The 11,262-nt window shown below is 31.3% G+C and overlaps 1 protein-coding gene across 2 annotated transcripts; it reads left to right on the plus strand.

Annotated features, from left to right (window-relative positions):
* Positions 1-60: 60 nt before the first annotated feature.
* LOC114942793 (peroxidasin) lies at positions 61-10,058 on the plus strand. 2 transcript variants are annotated; one of them, XM_029318231.2, is made up of 8 exons: positions 61-428; positions 3,707-4,478; positions 4,927-5,354; positions 6,151-6,398; positions 8,135-8,384; positions 8,572-8,690; positions 9,529-9,688; positions 9,844-10,058. In XM_029318231.2, exons 1-8 carry the CDS (start codon positions 373-375, stop codon positions 9,923-9,925), a joined length of 2,115 nt encoding a protein of 704 aa, XP_029174064.1. In that variant the 5' UTR covers positions 61-372; the 3' UTR covers positions 9,926-10,058. The 2 variants fall into 2 exon arrangements, with proteins under 2 accessions (XP_029174064.1, XP_029174065.1); XM_029318232.2 differs by lacking the exons at positions 9,529-9,688; positions 9,844-10,058 and having other exon boundaries at positions 8,135-8,401; positions 8,572-8,636.
* The last annotated feature ends 1,204 nt before the right edge of the window (positions 10,059-11,262 follow it).

Raw genomic sequence — 11,262 nt, forward strand, 5'->3', positions numbered from 1 at the left:
TAGCCGAGGAAAGGCGAACCTCAGCTCCCGCTCATAACACCTAATCCGGCAGCTGCAACCGGTGCAATGATGTACTTTTACTAGCTGCGTACATGTTATACTTGGATGCATCGTGCACCATTGATTCCATGCGTTGCTGCGATCCTGGCTAGACCCCACTCCGGGATAGATCATACGGGGTAGACTCGAGTTTTACTTTCGTTCGAGCATCGCTCTCAGTTCAGGATTATCGCTGCGCGTTCTCGCGCACACCGCTCTCGCGCGTGCGACTCTTGTGAAATCGTTCCAGGCAGATGAATACCATCGCGTATTAACTACGTGAGTGAGATCCTTATGTTGTAAGGAATATCGCACACATTTATCTCCAGAAAGATGTTGATTCCTGCTAGAAGTATCGCCACCGGTGGCTCGCTCATCTTTATATCACGGTAAGTATACTTTTAATTGTATTTTATATTTTATAGCGAATACCCAACGACTAATACTAATTATTTAAATTTATATTAATACTAATACTAATTATTTAACGACTAATACTAATTATTTAAATTTATATTAATTTAATATAAAATGACAAACTATGTATTAATAGTACTATTTATTAGCGTTTGCAAAATGCTATTTTTTATACAATATACTCACCCGCAAGAAAACCTGCTAAATTTTAACATAATTTTTTGACATTTATGAATTGTGATAACTCAATAAAAAATTATCATAGTGAAATAAACCAGCGCTTAAATTAAAGTTTTAATATTTCTCTTAATAATACAAAAGACCAAAAAATTGTTTAGGAGAATCGGCTCCCAAATATAAAAAATATGAGTTTTAAAGCTCATTAATTTCCTAACAAATCAATATTTTAAAAGTTTTACTACAATTGTTTTTGACAAAGTTATTAAATTAATGAGCTGCACAACTCATATTTTTTTTATATCTAGGAGCCGATTCCCTTAAGCTATGCATAAATTTTAAAGACATTTTTCTCTCATTTTTTAACGTCTATCTTCAACGTCCGTTTTGTAACATTTTTTATAATTTAATTTTAGTCTTTTGTATTATTAAGAAAAATGTTCAAACTTTAATTTAAGCGCTGGTTCATTTCAATACGATAATTTTTTATTGGGTTATCACAATTTAAAAATGTCAAAAAGTTATACAAAAATTTAATGGCCCATTTTTTGCAGCTGAGTGTAGATATCGAGTAATAGTGTGTATGTATATATGTGTGTGTATGTAATAAAACTATAATTAGAACTCTCTCTATTAAACTATAATTAAAATATAATTTACTTAATAAAATATATATTTATGTTGTGATTCAATTCATGTAGTTGTTTGATAATAAAACCAAAAATATAAAACTAATTTAGAATTAGCAAAGAAAAAAATATATTCTTTTTTTTTTAATTTGAATAATTTTTTTAATGTAATTACGTGACCGAGATTAAAAATTATAAGAGAATCGAGAATTAAGAGAATTCTAAATTATGCATGCGAAATTTAAAATTCAGTCACAAGTATCTGTGAGTTAATATGTTTCGAAATCGAACAGATCATTATTTAAAAATAAACTTTTCTCTAACATGTAAAATGTGTAAAAGTAATTGTATTCCGCTCGTAAGAACAATACTTATATAATATCTTTCTACAGTATAAGTTTCGTAAGATTATTAGACTCAAAACCAGGGATTGATTAAGCGCGGGATGTTACATATCGAGTAATTAGCTCATACGTTCTATCCCAACGATCGTAAACAGTGAAACGGCAACGTTATGAAACTTTGCGAATGAGAATGTGTTATGTCTTGGCACAACGATTTGCATTCACGAAGTCAGATACGTTTCTCTTGGCTCATTATTTCACCAAAGGTTAACGATATTTTAAAGATACACTTAATGATTATGTTGTACAGAACTATTCAGGTCAGCAATCGATGTGCAATGTCATCGTGTAGGCGGCACAAAATTAATTGTTTTATAATTATTGTAATCAATTACATAGCTATATACTATGTCGGTAGAGCTTTACATTGCATATTTTTACTTCGTAATACAATATATCTAGATTACACAATTTTTGCTATGTATAAATAAAATTATGATTACTTGAATATGTTATTTTAAGATAATGATGTGAGGCTAAAAAGATTAAGAACATCAATCATGATTTTCATGTTCATTTTCTAAAGAAATGAAAGTGTACGTGGTATTCAAAGCTTACCATGTAATCTTTTAGTCAGTACTATAGTCTGACTAAATACTAAACGAACATTAAAAGTAATATTTTCAAGATTTTTTATATTTATTAAATCGATAAAGACTTTATAAATTAATCTGTATAAGCTTAGTATTAAAGAAGAATAAATTTTTTTATCTCATTTTACACGCAGGAACTTTAATTTAAGATTCAGTAATTAAAAAGTTTAATAATAAGAAAAGTAATATATTTAATGATTTTTCTCTTTCTCTATGTGTATATATGATTGATTACTATAAAAAAATATGTAGAATGTCATCATGCAATGTAATGTCGTAATGCAATGTAATTGTACGTAATTTACCTTGTCGCTTCTATCGATTCTTCAATCACCACAAGTCTTCTTCACGCTCGTAAAATGCACGCTCGTGTTCCAACAACATCAAAGTTCCGGGTCGATAAGGAGATTAACGATGCAGAGATAATCTGTAGAGAGTGATCGATCCTCGTGCGCCAAAGTGATTGTTTCCATCGATTCACGCGAACGCTAATCATGGGAATAAAGAAGATTACGTAAAGCATCTCACAAAAGAACCAGGAAAGATCTTAAATGTCAGCTCTATTCGACCTCCTTCTGAGGTCGCTTACTTAGATCTATTTCGACCTTATGCTGCATCGTAAAAAGTGGCATACTCTTAGTCGAGAACCGGCTCACGACAGATAACCGAGTTGATGAATGAATTTGTTACGGTAAACGCAACTCAGAACAATAGTTCTAATATAGTGAAGCGAAATGCCATAGAAGAGAGACAAGGTCTCTCAGAATTTATTGCAATGGCAGGATAAATTACGAAATTACAACGTGATTATATTCTATTCAATATCACGCTTGTCACGTAGACTCAAATTATGCGAAATTTCTCTTCTTCTTAAATCTGTATGTACATATTCCCGATTATGTTAAATACACGTTTATTTCGAAATCTGCGTATATCTCTCATATAGTTAAAAATATATAAATAGCAAAAGAGCATTTACGTTAGCAAAGTATGTAACATTTTACTAATGGAGAGATAAATCAAGTCTGGTTTATAATCTGGGACAATATAGAGCTCAATATAACATGGCCTTAAAACTTGCACAAGTCTGCAGCGAATAATGTAGCAAAGATGCTTTGGTTGACATTCATTTTAATCCTTTTGCAATGCGGATATACAAGCGCATGATCATCCTTATACTGTTGCATTGTATAACCCTATGATTATATATGTTTCCAATAATGATGGTATCGCGCATCATTGCTAAATTAGATAATGTAATCATTAAATCTGCATAACAATTATTGGGTAATAATGTACTTGTACTATACACGGGACATAAGTGCGTTCACACAAGAACGCATCTCGATTCGAAAGCGTTCACCGCGACGGCACTCAGCGGCACTAAACTATGCACGTATAAGTGGGATACTGTTTTTCTATCTTTAGAATCCTATCCGATTCATAGATTTCTCGCTCTAATGACACTTGCCGGAGCTATGACCTTGCCACCCAGGATGCTGCAGGATCTGGGTAAGCGCACGAATCTCTCTATGGAGAGATACAGCCAGGCGGAACAAACGATCATGAACTCCCAGACGCATCTCAGCCGAGACTCGCCGTCCTGGTTCCTCGGTGCATCTCATGAAATGACCGAAGGCGCGCAAAATCTCTCGAGGAGGGCCCTACGGATCGAGACGATGGCGGTGATGCTCGTAGAGGCGTTCAATATGTCATCGGAACAAGCGTCCTTGTTGCTACCGAAGGTGACAGCCACCCTTTGCCCCGACTCGCCCAACATCCTACGAATGATGTCCGAGTGTAAGAAGATGGATGTCCGTTACAGGACACACACGGGTCGATGTAACAACCCGTTACATCCAACTTGGGGCGCAGCGCTGGAAGCTTACGTGAGATTTTTGCCATCGGAGTACGAGGACGGGGTTTCGTTGCCTCGTATGAAGCTGCCAAGTGCGAGAGAAGTCTCCTTGAAAATTCATTCCGGTGGATTGGACCTTAAGCATCCTCATTTAATGGCGCTCACTGCGCTTTTCAGTCAATTCTTTGCTCATGATCTAGCGCATACGCCAAGAATGGAATTGCCGGATGGTACCAGGCTCAAATGTTGCAACGTCGATTACGAAAATTTTCATCCAGAATGCTTCCCGATTCGTGCGGAGCAACCGGTCGGTTGTATGGAATATTCGAGGTCGGCACCGCATCCAGGAAATTCGTTACACGTAATTATGAATAAAATCTTTTAGAATTTAAAAATATCCGCAATTTCTGCGATTTATTACATTAATGTGTAAAAACTTTACTTCAAGCATTTTTCAATGTCTTTGAAAATATATATATATCATTAGTTCAAAAGAGTTAATAGTAATTTATTAACTAAAAAATATAAAAGTTAGCTATTTGAATAGAAATGTTCTTTATAAAGATAATAAATAAAAAAATAGAAAAGTGAAAGCTTCTTTGTTACAGATCGTAAAATTTTGCACTTTGGAATTTACAATATCTTCTTTCAAATTAAATTTTAAAAAGAATATTACTCTAATTTTGATAGAGTATAATAAAACATTAATAATCTCACGAATTTTAGAATTCCTAATATATTCATAAAGAGCTTTGACGATTAAAATCACAGGGAAGTTTCACGTGTACTTTAGATATCGTTTAATTTAGGGTTGCAAGTTGGGTCCGCGACAACAGATCAACCAAGCGTCTTCTTATCTGGATCTGTCACCGCTTTATGGTAGCTCTGAAGAGACGGCTAAGACCTTACGATCAGGCAAAGGCGGTTTACTAAATACACAGAGGAAGAATTTACCGATGGCTTCGCCAAGATACGAGAGTTGTCGAAGCGCAACTAAGGCATTCCCGTGTTTCTTTAGCGGCGATTCCAGAGTAAACGAGAATCCGGGTCTTACCTTGATGCACATATTATTCTTACGAGAGCATAATCGGATAGCTGCAAAACTTGAACGATTGAATCCTCACTGGGACGACGAAAGACTATATCAAGAAACACGAAGGATTGTCATCGCCCAAATGCAGCATATAACTTATAACGAATTTCTACCTGTCATTTTCGGAGAACGCGCCCTCGACAAGTGCGTATATAATGTTCCCTAAATTATACTTTATTTATAAGAAATGCAAACGTAATAATACGTTAAACATTCTTATAAATAACATATAATATTTATTTAAATGTGGAGCGAGGCTAAAAAATTATGTTAATTAGATCTGTTGGATCGATGCAGTTTACCGTGTTGTATATCTGAGAAGTGCATCATCAGAATCATGTTCCGATATAATCGCAATAGCTTATCGCAATAATGTTATATAGAAACTTATCTAATAGCTAATACATTATTATTTCATAAGTTAAACTGACATTTTACTTTACTTTACTAGCTTAATGTCCATCATAGTTTTATAGAAAAAAATTATTACAAGAACAGTTGATATTTGCGATGGAAGCACGACTTCAGTTTTAATATATGCATATATATTAAACTACAATTTATGTAATATCAAATCGAATTCTTATAACAAATTATTTTTCCTATTGTTTTAATTATTCATATCTATAATCATAAATTATTATTTCTTATTTAGTTCATTCAGATTAGTGCCTTTCCCAAATTAATTTACCAAACAATGATTGTAATCTTTAATCAATTAAATGCTTTGCTGATAAGAGTTATGCGTCTTGAAAACTCAATTATATTTAGTTGGGAAAGAATTCCTTTCACACACGAGAACCGCCAAAATGCATCATAGAAGAGACATTACGCAACGAGATTACATCACGTTACATCGTCCCCCGCGGTTTTCAAGACGCAACTCATGTCCATATACGGTGTCACGTTCGTTATCTTTCGTTTTGTTATATGTGTGAAGATTCAACTTACGGTTGACACAGCGGGGCTACTTCCGTGGCTACGACAGCCGCGTGGATGCGACGCTTTCGAATTCGGCGGCATCGGCCGGGCTCTCCTTTGTCGCCGCGCTGACCCCGAAAACCTTGGACTTGGTTGACTCACGATCATCGCTGAAGTCTGGCGAAAGATCCTTACTTTCGGCCTTTTATTCGCCACAGGAATTCTACGAGGCTGGCGCGATCGATCGGCTGATTGTCGGAGCTACAGGTCAGTTGAAATCACTCGACATAATCGAAAGTCAGTGTGACCCATAATTTTTATCGCGTATGATACTGAAATATAAAACAAAATATAAGAAATTAATTGAGAGAACAGTTAGATACATAACTACATATTATAACTACATATTTTTGAAAAATTCTATAGAAAAGTTTCATAAAATATTTTTATGTGATTAATTTATTGCGCATTTATAATTAGTATCGAAATACGGAAATACTTAAGAAAGAAAGATTGACGCCATAGATACATTTCTTAAACTGCTTCTTATTATCATATAATACCTGAGATTTCATCTTTTGTGTCATAAATCGTTATTTACAAATTCGAATTATATCTGATGTTTATTTTATTATTCTTAATTTAAAATTTTGATTTTATATAAAACACTGTCAATATATAATGAATATCATTCAAATTAAGCATCAAGAGAGCTGCACAATATCAGCAATCAAATTAGTTGCGTTTCTTCCTAAGATAACAATCAATGAATTACTAGTCACGCTTTCAAGAACATTAAAAAATAAAGAAAATTATCTTAAGTGAAGGAAAATGCACCCGCATGATGTATTTAGTGCTCTATCGCATATTCCGAGGATTCTTGTTGTATTACAGTTTAACGATATAGGAATGTTGTTGTCTCAAGTAAATTAACTATGATTACTATTGTCATACATCGCGTGCATACACGCTTCTATACAATTATCATAAATTTTCTTGATTTTTTATTGAACATTCTTTACCTTTCACTTTTTCTCGAAAAATAACGTTTACGCTTTAATGAAAATATCGTAAAGAAGATATTACTGCGAAAGGAAAATTTTGTATGATGATTCGTATTGTTTTTTTGTTTTTTTTTTCAAAGAATATCATTATAAAATTATAGATTGTCAAAAAAATTATCATGTTCGATATTTTGTCTTACAATCGAGGTCAAACATCAACGAAAGTGGGTTGTGCGAGCAAAGATTGCGCGAATCTTCGACGCGACGATTTTACAAAAGTTCACAGAATATACACTTCCATTTTCGCACGAACAATAGCACGCGCAAACTTTTTAATTACATAGCGGAAAAGAGTGTAACACATCAGTGAAAGGCACGTTGCAATCACAATGACGCCTTTTGCGAAATTTTTACGAGCGCGCGGTGATTCAAGAAATTCAACGTAAAAAGTTAATATTAAACTTTTTTGTACATGTCTTAGACCTCTGCCAATCATCATTTGGGAACAATTGAGAGTAAAAAGAAAAGGAAAGAAAAAGTTTGGTTTACTGCTTCAAATTTTATATCTCGCAAAACTATCTCGTAGAACGATTCCACTCTTATATATACGATCTAAAATTTTCTTTAGTACTGACATACTTTTCTTGAAGGTGGTACATAAAAAAAGAGGCAAAAAGAATGTTATATATAATTTTCATAAATTATAATGTCGATGAAGGAAGATGATTCTTATAATTACGCATCATAATTAATTTAATAATTAAAAATAATAAAAGTACATATCATTGAGCAAATTTATAAGTATTCTGTAGCACTCAAACGTCATACAGATCTTGAAAGTTTTATTCTTTGAATTCGTTCAAATTTGCAGAGAAAGTCAAAATTTTACACATATTTCATTGCATTTACTAAGATCTACTGTCACACAATATACACATTGTCCCATGAGAACTTGATTTTAATGACGATCTAGGATGCAAGATCTAATTTCCCTGACAGCGGGACATTCTAGGAAGCCTCTGCCTCCGGGTTTGAACGAAATACTCTTGGAGCGATATTTCCACGACGGGAAAACCAACGACGTAGCCGTGGATTACGCCGCGCAAATTATACAACAGGGAAGAGATCACGGCTTGCCGTCCTATGTCAAATGGCGAAGCTTCTGTGATTTGCCAAATCTCATTGATTTTTACGATCTCAAAGGCACGATGGCTAGAGATACTATCGAGAGACTTCGAACAGTCTACAAGTAAGATGAAATATAGGGTGAGATATTAATAATACAGATTATCACATTTTTGGAATTGGAATATTTTTACGATTGCAATTTAAAATGAGTCAATTACTCTACATCCTATACAATATAATTGTTTATTCTGAAGCGATCTTTAGACTGTTTTACAAATTCTAATAATCAATTTCTGTTTAATTTATAGAAGTGTACAGGATATAGATCTAGTAACTGGAGCACTGTCGGAAGCGCCGATATCTGATTCCGTCCTTGGACCGACATTTCTTTGTTTATTAGGGCGAACATTTCGAAATATCCGTTTAGGTAAATGTAGCTTGATTTTGGTTTATATAACATTCTTTCATATTTAAGTTTATACTGAAATTAAGTTCTTTATTTAAGCTCGTAAATAGGGTGCCTGCTTTAGAGAACTAAGAATAAGCTTGATTTTTGAGAATTTTTTTTGGTAAAATTTTACAGCAAATTATTTCGCAATTTTTAGACATCTCTTATTAAATATTTACAAGTATAAACATTTTCTTTTAGTTAAAAATATGGATTGTAATGGTCGCCTTTGAGGAATATTTTCGCTGTCGGAGTTGCAAATTGGTGAGCATTCTCATATCTCCAAATCTCGTCTGAAATTAAAACACTAAAAATTTTCTTATTATTTATGAAATTACATTGATGAACCTTTAACATTAATAAAAAAATTAATTAAAACCATTTTTGCATTAATAAATTTAAAAAATGTACTTGAAAATCATATTATTTCATTATAAGCTCCACCATATTGTCAATTTTATACTTTTTTCTTATTTTATTGATTCATTGACGATATAATTTCGTAAATAATAAGAAAATTTTTGGTTTTTTAAATTTCGAACGAGATTTGGAGATATGAGAATGCTCGCAAATCTGCAACTCCAGAAGTGAGGTTGCAAAAAGATGTTTATAGAGCGACCTCATCTACAGACCAAATGTTTAACTAAAAAAAATTTTTTTTGGAGTTTATAAATATTTAATAATAAATACCTGAAAGTTTTAAAATCATTTGCTATGCAGTTTTTATTTTAAAAATTCTCAAAAAACACCTTATTTTTAGCTTTCTAAAGTAGACGCCCCTCTTAAAATGTTATCATTTCACAATTTCTTTATTCAGGTGACAGATATTGGTACGAAAATGGAAATGCTCCGGGATCATTTACGCTAAAGCAGTTGGAAGAAATACGAAAGAATACAATGGCGCAAATTTTATGTCATAATGGTGATAGACTACAATGGATGCAACCGAGAGCTTTCATTCTAAAAGATCCTTTCTTGTAATTATTATCAATTTTTAGATATTGTAATTTTTTCAGCAAATTCATAAATTAATTATACTATAAAATAATATATTACTAGTAACAATTAATTGACTAGTGAGGCATTAATTCTAAGCAATATAATATTTAAATACTATTTTTATATATTTCAGAAATTATATGACAAATTGTACAATCCATGTAAAAGGAGCTATGGATTTTGCAGCTTGGAAGGAAAAGACAAATGCAATTTAAAACTCATCAAATTTTAACATTGCTCATATTAAACAACATTGTTCCTGACTACATTAGGGATTGCATGTTTAATTAAAAAAACAGGAATATTCTACTTATTATTCTCAAAACTACATTCAACAATTTCTTTATCACAAAAAAAACTATAATTATTATATATTGTTGAAATAGAAATGTAAAATATTTAATCTTAATGTAAATTGTTTAAAATAACTACCAATTAGAAAGTTTAGTTTTATATCAAATCTAATTAGAAAAATTTCATAAAACAGCTTTGCTAAAGGAGTAAATATATAATAGTTAGAAATATATAAAAAAACAGTTTATTAATAAGTTTATATAATGTGTTGATGGTTTTGATACCTCACATAAAAAAAAGAAAGAAAAAAAGAGAACTGTTTATAATGATCTCCATTTTGTTTCTAATACGCACAATTGTTAATACACATTTTGTTGTAATTTTACTGCAAATTATCATTGTTATTGCAGTTTTGATGAAATAATATAACAAATAATGTATATAATTCAGAAGAGCAAACAGTTTGATCAATTAAATCGTGCATTTTCTGTAATATATGCTTATATTTCAATTGAATTTAGTCTTAAGACTTTAACTTATCAAAGAAATTGGAATTAAGTAAGGATTATCTTCGTGAGAAAGCTAATGAGGTAATTTATAAAATTTATGCTAATTTATGCTATTATTTGAAGCTGACTTTGTTACTTTTGCGATTAAATAAATTATATAAATAAAATAATATAAAGTATTTGAAATAATATAAATACGAAAATAAGAGAGAAACAATATCGATATCAATTGAAACATTCTAAAAGAAAAACATGTAACAATATAACGAAAGTTTACATTAAAAAAAATAAAGTATAAATGAAAACTAAATTTATGTGAAAAGGTTGAATAGTTTTTCTCTTCGATCATTATCTCTTCATTATAAATCTAACATTTTCGTAAAATTTTATTTCGTAAATTTTTTCCGCACAAATTACAGATTATTTTTTATTTCTGAATTTTCAATGTGTAATTTTAATTATTGAATTTTTATTATGTTTTAAATTTTGATTTGTCAAATTTCTATTATGTACATAATTTGTATTCTTCAATTTCTATTATATAATTATAATTTTAATTCGCCGAATTCCTATTATGTACATAATTTTAATACCTGAATTTCCATTTATGTAAATAATTTTAATTCCCGAAATTTTATTATGTACATAATATTAATTGATCAAATTTCTATTATGTACAATTTCAATTATTTACATAATAGAAATACGGCGAATTAAAATTATGTATATATAATAAAAAATTAAAAATT

Source organism: Nylanderia fulva, unplaced genomic scaffold (assembly GCF_048542155.1).
Source record: "Nylanderia fulva isolate GAGA-0341 unplaced genomic scaffold, ASM4854215v1 Scaffold33, whole genome shotgun sequence".
NCBI lineage: Eukaryota > Metazoa > Arthropoda > Insecta > Hymenoptera > Formicidae > Nylanderia > Nylanderia fulva.